Source organism: Macrobrachium nipponense, chromosome 40, assembly GCF_015104395.2.
Source record: "Macrobrachium nipponense isolate FS-2020 chromosome 40, ASM1510439v2, whole genome shotgun sequence".
NCBI classification, from domain to species: domain Eukaryota; kingdom Metazoa; phylum Arthropoda; class Malacostraca; order Decapoda; family Palaemonidae; genus Macrobrachium; species Macrobrachium nipponense.
Genome location: NC_061101.1, coordinates 24,207,692 through 24,223,552, shown reverse-complemented (window position 1 = coordinate 24,223,552; position 15,861 = coordinate 24,207,692). Strand labels below are relative to the sequence as shown.

The window sequence follows — 15,861 nt, the reverse complement described above, 5'->3', positions numbered from 1 at the left end:
ATATATATATATATATATATATATATATGTGTGTGTGTGGTGTGTGTGTGTGTTTGTGTGTAGAAAGAAAGAAAAGAGAGGGAGAATGTGTGTTTTAATAAGGATAGTTGTTAAACTCTAAACTTATTTCTGAGTTCATGTTCGTCCATCGTTGACAGAAAGGCAATATACGATAATAAAACAACAGATATGCCGATCTTTTATTCATCTGCTACAAAATTTTCAGTAAAGCTGATTACATTGTGTTACTGGGCACTACATTTGGATTCGTCTTTCATTATCTCGTGTGGTTCCCCAATATTGAACTTGAATAGACTTGGCGAAACAAAGAATACATTACAGGTTTATTATTTTTAAAAATGATTAGCATTGCAGTCTACTCTTTTCAAGGGAGATGTGAACTCGTACAGAGAAGCAAATGGCGCTATGGTTGATTCACATCACCAGGCCATCTGATGCCTAGGCCAGTCCCTTACGACGCTCCTGCTTAGCTGTTGATAAGCCAATGACAGGGCTGGAAAAACTCAGTCTCTCTCGAGAGTTCACATAGGCAGGATGTATGTTCCACCTTTCCTGAGGGATACGTCCGTCAAAAGTATCTCTCAGGAGGGGTAGAACATACATCCTGCCTATGTGAACACTCTCGAGAGACTGAGAGTTTCAAATTCCAACCCTGTCATTGGCTTATCAACAGCCAATCAGGAGCGTCGTAAGGAACTGGCCTAGACATAAGATGCACGGATGATGTGACTATATCTTTCATACTTAGGGATATAGAGACAAGATTAAACTTCAAACAAAGGTTCATGTAGAGGAAGTGGCAGCCACCAGACAATCGTATAGACCAGGGGATGTTGACCTGGGCCTGGGATCCACAAATCCCCCAGGATTTTCGAATAGGCTCAACCATCGGATCCTCAGGGGCTCGTTACCTGAGGGCCAGACTTTATGGAACCACACCGTTTTCACTTTTTTTTAACATTAATATAAGTCGATTAAAAGGTTAGTGATTAGGTGCAAAATAATTCTATCACCAATTCTATAAAAATTTGTGCTACCGATCGAATTTGAATTAGTCAATAAAATTTTAGTTAATTCAGTTCACTGTATCACAGTTGCATATTGAAATAGTCGCATTATATAACCAATTTGTATGTAAATTAGGTTTACCAATGATATTAGCATTACTGTAACATGTACCAAACTTAATTCTAAATTACAACAGATTAAACAGGCAGATAAAAAAATGGAAAAAATCAAAGTTTACATTTCAAAATGTCATCGACAGATGAAGAATAAGCAATCTTTTATTCACCTACTGAACTGAAGGCTCGCACCATTCATGCTGTTACTTATGCTCTAACAGACACAGAATCTAGTGGCCAGGTTCACCAGAACTTACCATTGGATGCGTTTTCCTCTGAAAACTTTGAACCTGAATTTTGAAATGAAGTGAACAATGCATTTCCCATTCACGCCAGGACCTGGGTCAAGAGAGTCATTATTCAGAAAATTCAGATAAAAGGTTTCAACGGAAAAGCTCTTCGGAATGATATGAAAGCGACAGAAACTGAAACTGCATAAAAAGGATAATTTACAATTGCAGAATATCACTTTGGAATATCATATATCTAAAAAAAAAAAGATGTATCCCTCTTTGTATGAATATGCATATGCATTCTTGGTCGTCTACTTTTATCATTATTTTTCCTGTGAAAAGCTTAACAAAATTTTATTTCAAGACTACAAGCGTTGCATATCTAGTGTGGCTAGCTGTAGAAATTTTGCCGAATCATTGATTACCCTGAATGTTTACATTTGCAGTTTTCAGAGCGAATTTCCAGAGAAATACATCTCATGCAAAAGCAGGCTTCCCCCAGTGGTACTTCTTGTTGTGGAAAGCCTTGCTTTTCCGAAGGAAATTAAAGGAGTCCAAGCTTTTCCCTGCGTTGCTCGAGTAGTAAATCTCGCGACACTTTCCGTTCGGGTCGTGCTTCTGGCCCGAAGGGCATTTGACGTCGGGAAACTGCACGATGAACCCATCTTCTGCCGTCGTAGGACGAGCTGGTACGACGCCTGTCTCGGGCGATGCCGTCGTTGTGGTGCTGGTGGTCTCATTCGCGCTTGCAGAAGAATTGGCGGGAAGCTCCGTGGAGGCTTCAACGGTTTCGTTCTTTGCCGATTCGGTTGATTTTCCGCGATTCACTACCTTGACGTCTGCCGAGTCGTGGACCTCGACAGGCACGTCCTGCTTGCTGTCGTTGCCCAGAGGCTCGAGGGTGATGACGATCTTGTGGCCGTCCAGAATCTCTGACCGAACGTGGAGGGTTACGTGTTTCATTTCGGACAAGGGGGCTGAAGATGCCGAAGGCAGCGCCACAAAGATTAACAGCGTGACCATCGCTGATAAGGCTATGGATTTCCCCTTCATTTTGCTGGCACCAGTGCTATCTGCTTGCTCTGTGAAGATGTTTCAACCTCTAATCGTGAATGTTCAGACTCCACATCCACTTTTAAGAGGAGTACTATATTTTACTGTTGAACTATGATGAATTAATTCAAGACTAAGTTAAAGGAGCTTATCACAATTATGGGATCGAACAAAATTCAGTGTCGAAGCTCCACACCTCAGAGGTTTACTGTAGCATTTACTTGGACTCTGTTTATATATTCTGTCATAAACATGAAAATATTTCACTGGAGGTGCCAATTACCATATTAAAAGTAACTCGTGGCCGTAAGTAAAACTAGCATTAGACCGAACTTAAAGAAGCTAGAAAACACGTTTATTTTCCTACGAACAAACACAAGCAAAATGGTTTACGCAACTAGCCACTTAATTTCACAATCATTAGACATAATTAGCATATCATTACGGCGGAAGAGGCAAGAACCTCACCTCAGAGTATTCGTGACGTCATTGGACAATTTCTGTAAGAAACAATAGATGCTAAAGCATCCGGAACCTTGAGAAGATTCTTTAATTTTCCATCTCTCTCAGCCTGGCATCCTGTTCGTTTATCTGTGGTATATATCTTTGTGAGCTAATATATATATATATATATATATATATATATATTATATATATATATATATATATATTCAACTGTTTTAGTCGTTGCTTAACCAAAGCACCAGGTTCGAAACCTGGCTGGGGAAGGATGACTTATCAATTATTAATCCCCTGGGTAGAAGTTATTTTACTCTGTTGTAACGGCAATTTGGAATTAAATGATAAATGTGGTTTAATATGCGTGAACATAAAATAGCCACCTGTGAATATATATATATATATATATATATATATATATATATATATATATATATATATGTAAATTGACTGTCACAGACATAATCGTTTGCTTAGGATTATATTATCTATTATATATATATATATATATATATTATTATCTATATATGATATTAATATATATATATATTACCTAAGCAAACTATATTATGTCTGTGACAGTCCATTTACTTACGACAACCTCTGTTTTTGGCCTATATCATACAATTAAACGGTGTTACTTTGGCTATACTGTTTTTTTTTCCATCTGTCCATCCTCCTATAGTGTTTTTGTATGGTAACACTGCGTTACGGGCTTTAAATAGTTACGGTATGTGTAAGTTTTAGGTAAATAAAAGGATATCTGGGTGTACATTTGCAACTGAAAACTGTTTTAATAATTTACTGTGTGAAGTAAACCGTTAATATTCGAAATAGGATATTATTATTATTGTTGAATGTAAGCTGAATGTAACTATCAAAAGCCCGGGACGCAGTGTTACCATACGGAAACACCACAGGCGGATGGACAGATGAAAAAAAAAAACAGAGTATAGTTATCTACGCTTCACATACTCAGAGGTGCTAGTACTAAACACCGTATGGTAAATATAAAGTTGACAGCCGCACAAGATATCGTTTATTAATAATATCTGTCGACCACACAACATAGAAATGGGTGTAGCCATATAATACTAATCCCCAGAGGCTAGTACTAAACACGACGTCACAAGGAGCTTCCGCCTTGTTTAGTACGAGCACCTCTACGTAGATAACAAAGCCATAGTAGCTATGCAGAGTAAGCCTATAAAATGAGATTGCATCGAATTCGCAGTCTCAATTTACTATAAGCACATGGATATTAAAACAAACATATTCTTAATGACACGAGGTCAGCTATTGTTATTATTATCAATACTGTTGTTCAATTGTAAGGGTTTGTACTTCAGAGGAAAGGCTCTAGAGGGCATTAAACTACCGGTTCTCAGGAAACCGTTGGGGTATGGTTGTTATAATTATGCCCTTCTCTCCACTCCACTCCACTCAGGGCTGGGCCCTGTGAGTGTCAGTCTGTGACCTACCCGAGTCAACTAATCAGTGAGTTCTCTCAGCTGAAGCGAATTTTAATAGACTCCACAGAAAACGGAGATAAAGCGTGAGATGCTAACAAAAATATAGATGACAATGATAAATAATTATAAATTTAAAAACCTTGCATTGCCGTTATATTTTTGTATATTTTCGTAATCTTATTTCGCTTATTTTGTCTGCTTATGAGCAATAATACTAAACATTTCCCTTCAGATGCCCTTGTATGACAACAAAGCCCCCAAAGATAACATCAGATAATAATAATAAAAAATGGGTATGTCCTTGACATTGTGTAAATAAGGATATTGTCCCAGAGGCATTTCATGACAAATTTTCCATTTTCGCAATATACTGTCACACGACCAAAGAAGTCCTCCAGACGAGGAAGCATTCTTCCTTGAATAAGGAGAAAACGGCAATAATAGATGACGTTATACTTTAAAAAAACAATGATTCACAGCGAGTGAATCATTCTTCAGGGAAGAATAAGTGTCTTGGACGTTCATATATTTCTGACCAATGATCGGCTGACGGATGTTAGTATTGTGAGGACCAGAGATTAAGACAGGTAGCTGGGATACTGATGATTTATTTATGTTGTTGTTTTTGATTAAGCTGACCTTGTATCAGCACGGGCTCTTGCTCACAGAGCAGCCCGTAATATTTATTTATAGACGAACTGGGTTGACATAGACAGGTGCGGACGGATAAGTAGTACAGTCTCGCATCGAGAGCAGAAATGACTCATGAGACAAGAGATTTGTGTTTTCTTACAATCATACATATAAGGATAATATGGTATACAAATAATGAAATTACATGTGTTTATACATCGGCGGAAAGGCCGCGGAACGCTCTATCGGATGGAAGTAAGAACAACGCGACTTGATGATTGAATACAATGAAAATAGGGAAAAAGCGTTGTCCTTACAGTACTATAGACTGTGATGTAATAAGCATTGCCCCAGTCTAGTAAACAGATTCTCTCTCTCTCTCTCTCTCTCTCTCTCTCTCTCTCTCTCTCTCTCGATTAAGTAGAAAAAATAAGCTGACAACGAAAATTTCTTTTTTAAGAGAACGAATATAACAGTACCTCTTATCAATACTAATCTAAGAACATATAAACGAGTTCCTATAACAATAGTCCTTCGACCGGACGTGTAAGTCACTTCTTTTGTTTCAAGAAAATACCTTTTTTTTATTAATATTATTATTAACCCGCATTTTTCTTACCTGTTTCATCTCATCTGGGAAATGAGAGAAAACGGAAGATCTTATCATTTCGGTAACAATTAAGTAGGTTCTTGCTACCAAATATGACTATTTCGTGGAGACATGACTGTGGCCGCTTGTTAAATCTTGAGCAATTTAAATCCTTTTAGCTTAGACTTACTTATTTTTTTTGTCAAATCGGATGACAAAGGCTTTCATGTTTATGTTCTTATCGCCGTCTACTAGATGCGTGACTTAGTCTACCTAGACCGATAGAAACAAGAACCTCGTGACACCTATTTGATCCTCCTAGTACCATGTGTCCTTAAATATGGTTTTCTTCTAAGCAGCAGTTCTTCTCCTTATAAATAATCCTTTTTATGTTTCAGAATTGCTTGAACGTAATCCTGATGCAGCTATATCACTAATTCTAGAACTTCCTTGACTGTGTACGGTACGTAATTTCATGAATGTATTACTGGTGTTCAAGGTGACATTCAGATGATTTCCCTTCTTGGAACTGGAGTTCTGTTGCCGAATTTATAGTCAGCGTCCATGAAAAAAAAAATGAAGAATCCTGGTAAGATATTGGAGGAGAAAAATATGTTCACGACATTACATAAATTAGGATATTGTACAGGTGATATTTTGACGGCAAGGAATTTCATGTGTCGCAAATATATGACACGTTATGACTAAACAAAAGATGTCCTCCAGATAACGAGAGACAAAGGAAGCATTCATCACGCGAAGGAGAAAACAGCCTGAAGCAATTTAGGCTGTCTAGCCAAAGCACTGGTTCACACTCTGCCATTCGGCAGGGGCTTAGTAAGGATTGCGGAGGTGATAAGAGTCACGAATGAGATGGTATGGGCATGTGTTGAGGATGGATGACGAGGAGAGAGTGAAGAAGGTTTGGGAGGAACCTGTTAGAGGAAGAAGATCGAGAGGGAGACAGAGAATTAGATGGCGAGATAAAGTGACGGAAGATATGGAGAGAAGAGGTTTGGTGGAGGATGATGCCCTTGATAAGGCGAGTTTACAGTAGGCTTCACCCCACGCTGCATGCAAAAAACTCATCACCAACCCCTCCCAAATTCTTGCTACCCCGCCTACTGGACTGCTCATCAAGAGTCATGCCACACCATTAACTCACCCTAATGAGCAGTCCAGTAGGCGGGGCCTGCAAGAATTTTGGAGTAGTTGGCGATGAGTTTTGCATGCAGCATGGGGTGAAGCCTAGTGTAAACTCACCTACAGAAGGCAGTGGAGAAGGCGCATCAGGCAACCGACCCCTTAATGTAGGGATAATGGTGGGAAGAAAAAGATTCGGCGGCTTAAAACAGGGAAAGGAGAGAGTTGGAGGGGTTAGACAGTATGATAAAGAGATCCAGAAAGTGAATGAGATGAAGTACACGAATCTAACGGTGGAAAAGAGAGAAATCCCCACAGTTACAGTTAAGAAGTAACAGTTAGAGAGGTTGAACAGCCACTCCGAAGAAAGGAACCGGCAATGTAAGTAAAGTCAAAGGCTCAAAAAGTGGATGCAGCTAAAGGCCAAAGGGACTTGCAAGTACCCGATAGTAATGCCTACGGTGAACAGTATGAGGTGCATTGATGGCGCTCCCTCCGTACGCAAACCATCCATTGGGGCCGTTCATTAGCGACGTACCGTGTGACAGTGCCGTTAGGTAAACATGTTTATATAAGCTTGGAATCAACAAAGCTGAAGTTAAGGAAATCTGCAACAAGAAATTCTGTGCTTTCCCAGATTATTCTACATTCCCATGTTTTTTGCCCATTCTCTCTGGATAAGCATTCAGTATTGCCAGATGTACGTTTCAAGTCCGTATCAGAAATCTAAATTGAAATAAATCGGCTTTTTCCATAGGTATGCCAGTCACACCCACTTCTGCAGTGTGTCTATTGCAGAATTCTTCGTTCATGAACATGAATGATAAACTATTTCAGGTATTTATCGTCATATGAGAACTTTCCCGTCAGAAAGACGTATATTAATCTAAGACCAGACAAAAATAGATTCCCGTAGAGCAAGGGTCCAGTGATCAATTGTACTCTATGTCACTTCTCCTTTGGGTTTTACCATGAACATGTGTCTTTTCATCTTTCATTTCCCTTGAGAAAAGAGAAACTCGATATCTTATCAGCTCAAGACTAATTTTGACTCGAGACCTTATCACCTCAAGACTAAGAAACTTGTCACTTAAGTCTTTGCAACCAAATTTTCAGATATTTTGTTGATGCTCATAGCCAACACTGTATTACTGTCCTATTTCAAAATAATTAAATTCTAGTTTTTATATGTTAAGCTACTTCCTTCTACTTCTAATAACCTCTATCAAATTCAAGTGTACTACAACTGGAGATAAAGTCTGGAATTCAAGAGTACGGCTAGGGACAAAAGTCTAGACTCTGTCAAGCTCAAATGTGCATTTGATAACCTAAGTTTGATTCTGTCAAGCCTGAATGTGCAATTTGCGCCTAAAGTCTGGGCTCTGATAAACTCGAATGCGCAGTTTGTGACTCAAGTCACCAATTTGTGAATTCAAATATACAGCTGATGAAAGAAAAACTGTGAGCATTGCCAGATTCTGAAGTACAGATGGCGAAAAAGATGTTAATGTTAACGCTGTCAAACTGGATTACAAAAAACTAGAACATGTCAAGTTTCTGCCGTCGGTAACATACATCTGTTTTGCGTCAAGTTTGGACTTGAAGCTGGCAAAAGTAAATCTTAACTTTTATGTTTTCAATACATAGCTCAAGGTCCCGTTGCTGAATAACCACTGGTTCCATGCAACGTAAAAACGCCATAAAAACAAACAAAAACAAACAAACACTACATAGCTCAAGCAAAATGTGTGAAGCTGAATTCACTTGTGGAGTGAAAGTTTTTTTATTTTGTATTATTTTTTTTTTTTTTTGTAACGCAGTTCTACAAAGATTCACTGAGGCTTTCAGACTTCTTTGTAGGTGAATTTATTCATCGCGAAGGTCACTTAGTTCATCTGTTCTCAAATGAATGACCCTGAATAACAACAGGTACTGAAGTAGTACTCAGCTTCGTGGGAAATGAGAGGCCAGTAATTCTCACATACTATTTTTAATCGTCTTGTAATGGCAATGAGTATGGTATTCCTGTCATAGTTTATTCCCATTAATAACCCGACCAGAATGCGCATCTGCTTGAAAAAAATAAAAATAAAATAAATTTATTCAGTAACGTTTGCCAGTCTTTCCATCATCACTGGCCAATCTGGAAATCTTGATACCATAATGTTACGAGTTTTCCCTAACCGGCACCTTCGCTTCTGATAGAGGGCAAAGAGGACCCATGGTGATATATTATATATTAAGTGCATTGGAGCTGCTGCATTACGCAGGTCCTTGTTTAATTTGACCAGTCGGTTGTCCAATCCTATCCGTTGTTCTGAAATGGTTATTCGGGCGGTAAGTACGTCCAGACATAAGTATATTTACGTAATGCGTTTTAGGAAGCCCCAGTACTTCATCTCCTGGTAATCAGTGGCGAAGAATGATTTGCAGGATCTATATTTATATTATAATGTACGATCATTTCATCCAGTGATACTCGGGACGTCCTTAAATTCAGTAGTAGCATAATCACGTATCGATTCTCATTCTTCCAACCTTCGGTGGTCATTTGTGTGAACAAAAGGGAAATTAATTATTTAGGATGTTGTCTAAATTCTAGCTGGAGTCTGCTTACCCGGGTAGTCCCTGACATTTTCCTTACTTTTGCACAAAACCGCGAAAAATATAAAATTATTGATGTAACCATAACACCTTTAGAATCTGTGAAAGACTGCCATACAAGAGAAAACAAGACACCAAGTGACCGATTGATCTCCTCCGGTATGACTTTTACTTCCAAGAAAATAGGAATGGGTGTCATATTCCTCACAAACTCTCTTTAATTACTGAGATAGTTTAATTCTTGAGCTACGACATACACTGAGTGCTTATTAATAATATTCTGAGGAGTTTCTGTCCCTAACAAATGCCATTTTTGTGAGAGAAAAAAAAAACCTAATTTTTAAACACATGGTTTCAGTTATAAAATACATCTTCCGCGAACTCTGTCAGGAAGTTATTCTATATGACAAGCAATAAAAAAAATCCATTCTTCTCAAAACAAGGGACTTTCTGGGCTGAAAACAATTTTCATAAACAATAATACGTGGTAAAAAGTGCCATTATGATTATCAGTAATCCAAATATATTATTTGCAAAAGAGGTGAACAGTCTTGCTAAAAACCTATTCCGCAGATTACTGTAGTCTTGTTGCTGGGCTACGTCAGCAGTAAGCCCACCGCTACAGTGGACCCCTATACCCCAGGGCCCCTTGAGGTCAAAGTGAACCTCTTGCTGCCTCAAACAACCGGACTTTCAGGAGTGGAACTGAACGTCTGGACTCCCATGACACCGGGGAACTATCCCGTCCTGTATTTCGCAGATGGATTGGCCATGAACATTCCTGCAATTGCTTATACCAAAGTAAGTAAAACCAGAGAGGTTGTGGCTCAGGGGATAACTTGTCTCTATCAGGAAGTTCCTTGCAGAATGAATGTTTACTGTCATTTCTCAGCTTTTGGCAAATATTTTGAGCATCGGAGGATGCTACCACAGTCGTTCGTTGAAGTAATACAGTAATCAAAATGATGAAATGAAGAAGAAATGTCGATAGGTTTTAGAAAACTGTATACATCTCCCATGACTGTGGAAATATTCGCCAAGATTATTTTACCTTTTGCGGTTATGGGATTTATAACCATTGGATGATGATGATAATGACTAATGTTATTTTTATTCATAATAAGTAATCTCTCTCACGAATAAGTGTATATATATATATTATATATATATATATATATATATTATTATATATATATATATATAGATAGATAGATAGATAGATAGATATAAATGAACAAAGAAAAGTGCCTGAGTGCATCCTCAGCCCAGGAGATTTATCCCAAAATTGTAGTGAGGTTCAGGAAAACTTCGAAGTTGAGAAATAATTTTAAAGTTGAAACCGTGACCCATTTCCAAGAACAAAGTTCTTACCCATGCATCCAAACAATTATGGATAAGAGTTTACCTTTATCTATTCTTGTTCGTATCCGTATTTGACGAGAATTTCCTTGACGTCGTTTGTCCCTCTTCTGTGGCATTCGGGCACACGTATCTGTAGATACTTGCCTTGAAAATGAATAGCAGTTTTGCCATATTCATCAATACATATTACAACCTATTTTCAACCTTCATAGTCCTGTACTAAGCGCTCTCTATCCTCCCAGGTGCTCTCACACATGGCATCTCACGGATTCTTGGTTGTGACCCCTTTCCTGACGGCAGTGACCTCTAAGCCGAGCGAAAAGCTGCCTTACTTCCGAAGCATCTTGGATTGGGCTGAAGCGAACATGCAAGACGTCCTGCATGAGAATGGCGTCCCTGCAAATGTCACATTCGACTTCCAGACATTGTTTGGTGAGGTTCCTTTCGGACATTTGTCAATTTTCTTTTTCTTCTTCTTCTTTATTTTAGTAGGAGATCTGGCTTCTTTTACTGGAGCCAATGTACTCCCCTGCAAAATCACATCAGAAATACAAAGATTAGTCATGCTAACTTTTATTTGTGGAGGAATATTAGTTCTTTAATATCGTATGTGAAGGCATGGGGTGAATCATGAGTTTATCTAAATCACACGAGGCTCGTTCCAAATTCATTCAAACAATACCCACGTTCCAATTTTGTCGACTCTGGCATTCAAGAGTATTCCTCTTAGTTACAAGGGGTTTATATTTGCCTCTGTACTGTGGAGTGCTTTTTTCATTAATAATCTCCTGAAATAACTAAAATGCCTATTATTAAAATGACCACCAATTCACTGCTCTGGACTCTCTTAGAGCAAAGGAAAGGCATTACCCATCATAGTATAGAACCTCATTGAAAACCACAGTTCGGACCAAAGAAACCTCAAAAGTTAGAGAGGTGGTGGAGGTGCATACAGCATGAGCTGTAAAATTCAATCGAGATGGTAACGACCACTAAAAACATCACTTTTCTTGACTTTTCAGGCAACTCCCACTCGGCTGGCAGTCACGTCATCGTATTGTACTTGAAAGAGACTTGTGGCAACTTCAAGGGTCTGGTCCTCATGAGCCCAGTAGATGGCGCTGACCCATTCGGACTGGTGGACGATTTCTGCATAACACCAGGAGAGGAGCTCAATTTCATCACGCCTACATTACATTTGTATACTGGATATGATGCTAAGAAAGGTAAAGTCCAGAACAAGGTATGGACAACAGGTACTCTCTCTTTCTCTCCCTCTCTCTCAGTACCATAAAGTTAAGTATATCTTAGTTTTACCAGACCACTGAGCTGATTAACAGCTCTCCTAGGGCTGGCCTGAAGGATTAGATATTTTTATGTGGCTAGGAACCAATTGGTCACCTAGCAACGGGACCTACAGTTTATTGTGGGATCCAAACCACACTATATCGAGAAATGAATTTCTATCGCCAGAAATAAATTCCCCTGATTCCGCATGGGCCGAGCCGGGATTCGAACTTCGTACCACCGGAATAGCAGCCGTGCGCGAAAACCACTCGTCCAGCAAGGAACACTCTCAGTACCATTATATATATATATATATATATATATATATATATATATATATTATATATATATATATATATATATATATATATATATATATATATATATATATATATATATATATATATATATATATATAGTAATATATATGTATGTATTATACACCTACTATTTACAGTTCTTGTCACATTTACAAAGCCACAAACACGTATTTCTCTGCCTACTACTTGTTTTTAAGCATTCAATTATTTATAATACCTGTATCTTTTATATTTATGTATATAATATGTATTCATGCTTATAACTTTTCATTTGTTTTTGTTTCTATACTAAAGTATTTTCATGAAATTTTTGAATGAAGGGTTTGCATATACGTTGTACCCCTAGAATTTTGTTTTACCTGAAACAATATAGATATACTACTTACTATACATTATATTATGTGTGTGCATTATTAATTTGTTTCACTGTCATTTTCTATATTCATTCATTTTTAATTAATCAATCATTATTTCTCCTCAGTCCATTTACAAATAATACGGTATTCATAGTGAATTCCTAAAGTGATCTGTTTACTAACCTGTGTATCTATTTATCCAAGTACCTTTTTTATTTATTTAAACACTCAGTTAATTGAATTCTTCTTCTCTTACCTATCCATCAACACACCACCTCCCTTAACCCTATACGATCTCTCCCAGGATCGCTGGGCACCGCTTGCGCCCCCAAAACACTCAGCAACGAAAGATTCTGGAATGCGCTGAACCCCAAATCCCACCGCTGGTCTATCAACGCCACCGACTTCGCCCACGCCGACTTCCTCGACGACGAATTCAAAGTCTTCGTGGACAAGACACATTTCTGCGCTGTCAATGAGGACTTGGTGGAAGAAGACTTCCCCAAGTACCGTCAGTTTGTTGCAGGGACCGCGGTTGCTTTCTTCAAAGGTATGACTTTTTTTTGGTTCATTTTGTGCTGATATGTTTTCAATGTTGTAGATCTAACACACACACACACACACACTATATATATATATATATATATCTATATATATATATTATATATATATATATATATATGTGTGTATATATATATATATATATATATATATTAGATATTTTTACGAGGCTAGGAACCAATTGGTTAAGTAGCAACGGGACCTACAGCTTATTGTGGGATCCGAACCACATTATATCAATGAACTTTTATACACACACACACACACACACACACACACACACACACACAACACACATATATATATATATATATATATATATATATATATATATATATATATATATATATAACTCCAGTCCTGTTGGGATACCAAGCACTATGTAATAGCAACCACAAAGTGGAGTCTGTGTGTGTAAAAGCGAATGAGAGAGAGAGAGAGAGAGAGATTGTATTAAAAACACTAGTCTATGATTTGGTAGTGTTTAGAATTTTGTGAAAAGAAATGCACTACAGTTCGTGTTTAAGAGATAGACTTTTTAGAATATCTTAGATAGGCCCGAAACTTCAGTATCAGTAATATAGAGTGAGAGAAAGACTTCCCATAAGATTTCTTAATTTCAGTAGCTTGTGACTGTCTTAGAAGTTTAAGGGTTTTAAGATTTTAGGGTTAAAGTTACTAGGCCTAGTGGTGTCCTGCAAGGCGCTACAAGGCAGCCCGAGGAGAGAAGGAAGGCATGTCTTCTTGAGGCTGAAGACCCGAGAGATAGACGCTTGGGATTGCTTTCCAGAGGGTGCCAACTGGAAACTGGAAAACTGAAACTGAGATGAACGGAACTCAAATCACACTCCTTGCCACAACTCCCAAACTCGGAGAATCGAGTTTCTTGACATAATCGTTTTCTCTCCGGATTCAAGATGGAATTGAATTTTGATTTTCCATGTGAAGATACCCATTGGCATAACATTTGGAGCTTCTTCTTACAGGAATTAGACCTAAGCAACGTTGCAGCAAATATGATTGAACTAAACTGAGAATATCTGTCCCCACAGCCCTTCTAGAGGAAGACTATGCATACTATCTGAATTACCTTGAAGATGTTAGTGTGATGCCCATAGCTGCTACGGAGAGGCACTTCACTCCTGCCGGGGAGCGTCCTTCGCCATATTGCAAACAGGAGCCTCTTCGACGACAGGGTTCCACTTGAATTTCAACTAGAAGGAAATTAAAAAAGTTAGATAATACTTACCAAAATGTGATTGCTCATATTTAATAAAAGATATATGCATGCACACTATTGTTTGTATGCACATACCCATATGATATTGTAAGCGTATAAATCTTTTTATTTCATATATGCGTACAAAAATTAAAGATGGTATAAATAGGGATTTTTCTACTTGCTATAAAATAAAGCTTTTGAAAGGCCACATAATAGACAAAGTATATTAATTATCCACCAAGATTTCACGATTTCACGGAGAATGAAGTGAAAGGGAGATGGCAAGAGGGAATCAGAAATTATCCCTTATTCCACTCTCTCAGGTAAGTCCAGTAAAAAAGTTTTGGCTAAAAGGACAGTCGTATGATTCTGGTGCCAAGGAAAAATCAAGAAGAAAGGAGCAGTACATGACCGTTTACTCCAAGTAGCACCTTTGTATGTTTCTTCCTTTTCACAAACTTTGAAACCTACTTTCGGAACTGCAAAATCATCTGTTTATCATCTCTTTGAATTCGTTATCCTGTCTCATCTTCCCCATCTTGTTTGGCAGTTTTAAAAGAATGAATCTCGAATAACCAAGGAGCTATAAAATACTTGGATGGAAGGCAGAATTCATGACAATCAAGCCTTTTACGGATTAAAGGGTAATGTATTCGATAAATCATGTGGCAAAGTACAAGACGTTCTCGAACCTCAATTGTGTATTGTTACATATACTATTTTCTTATATACTGCATTTACTGCTCCTTATATTCTGTTACTATATACTGCACTTGTTATATATTTTGGATTACTCTTTACTGCTTTGCTTCACTTCAGACTGCTGCATTGAGCCATATATGTATATTATATTATATATATCTATATATATATATTATATATTATATAGATATCTATATATATATACAACTCGTAAGATTTTCGCTCTTGGTGAGCTTAAGTTCAATAATTTTTCATGTTGTAAAAATTCATTCTATTTATAGCCATCAAGATGTGAAATGATTTCCGAAACGTTGGTGTAAATAAAAAGAAGACATCCAGCAGTCTTCATTATATATATATATATATATATATATATATATATATATATATATATATATCAGTCCTATATCCTCCTCAGCCTCTCCAGCTCCCATTGGAATTGGCAGACCCTCACATTATGCGGCGTTTTATAGCTCGAAGTTATCCCATGTTAAATTACAATTACCCGCTGAAAATAACGAAGATAATTATAACAATATTAGGATTCTAAGTTTGCCTCCTCTGAGTATTTTTCCCGTCTACTTTTCTATTACTCTTCTCTGTATTGTGGGAACAAAGCAAAAATTAAATTAATAGTAGTTTTTTATTATCATAAAAACTACTAATTATTTTGCCAGTTTATGTCTACGTTTATTGTTCAATTGCAGTGTGCTTGATATG

The 15,861-nt window shown here is 37.6% G+C and overlaps 1 protein-coding gene across 1 annotated transcript; it reads left to right on the top strand.

Moving 5' to 3' along the window:
* The first annotated feature begins 8,940 nt into the window (after positions 1-8,940).
* Positions 8,941-14,509, top strand: LOC135212008 (uncharacterized). The gene is made up of 6 exons (XM_064245285.1): positions 8,941-9,064; positions 9,905-10,132; positions 10,936-11,125; positions 11,716-11,919; positions 12,961-13,206; positions 14,270-14,509. The coding sequence occupies exons 1-6, from the start codon at positions 9,050-9,052 to the stop codon at positions 14,422-14,424; spliced, it is 1,038 nt and encodes a 345-aa protein (XP_064101355.1). The 5' UTR covers positions 8,941-9,049; the 3' UTR covers positions 14,425-14,509.
* Positions 14,510-15,861: the final 1,352 nt, after the last annotated feature.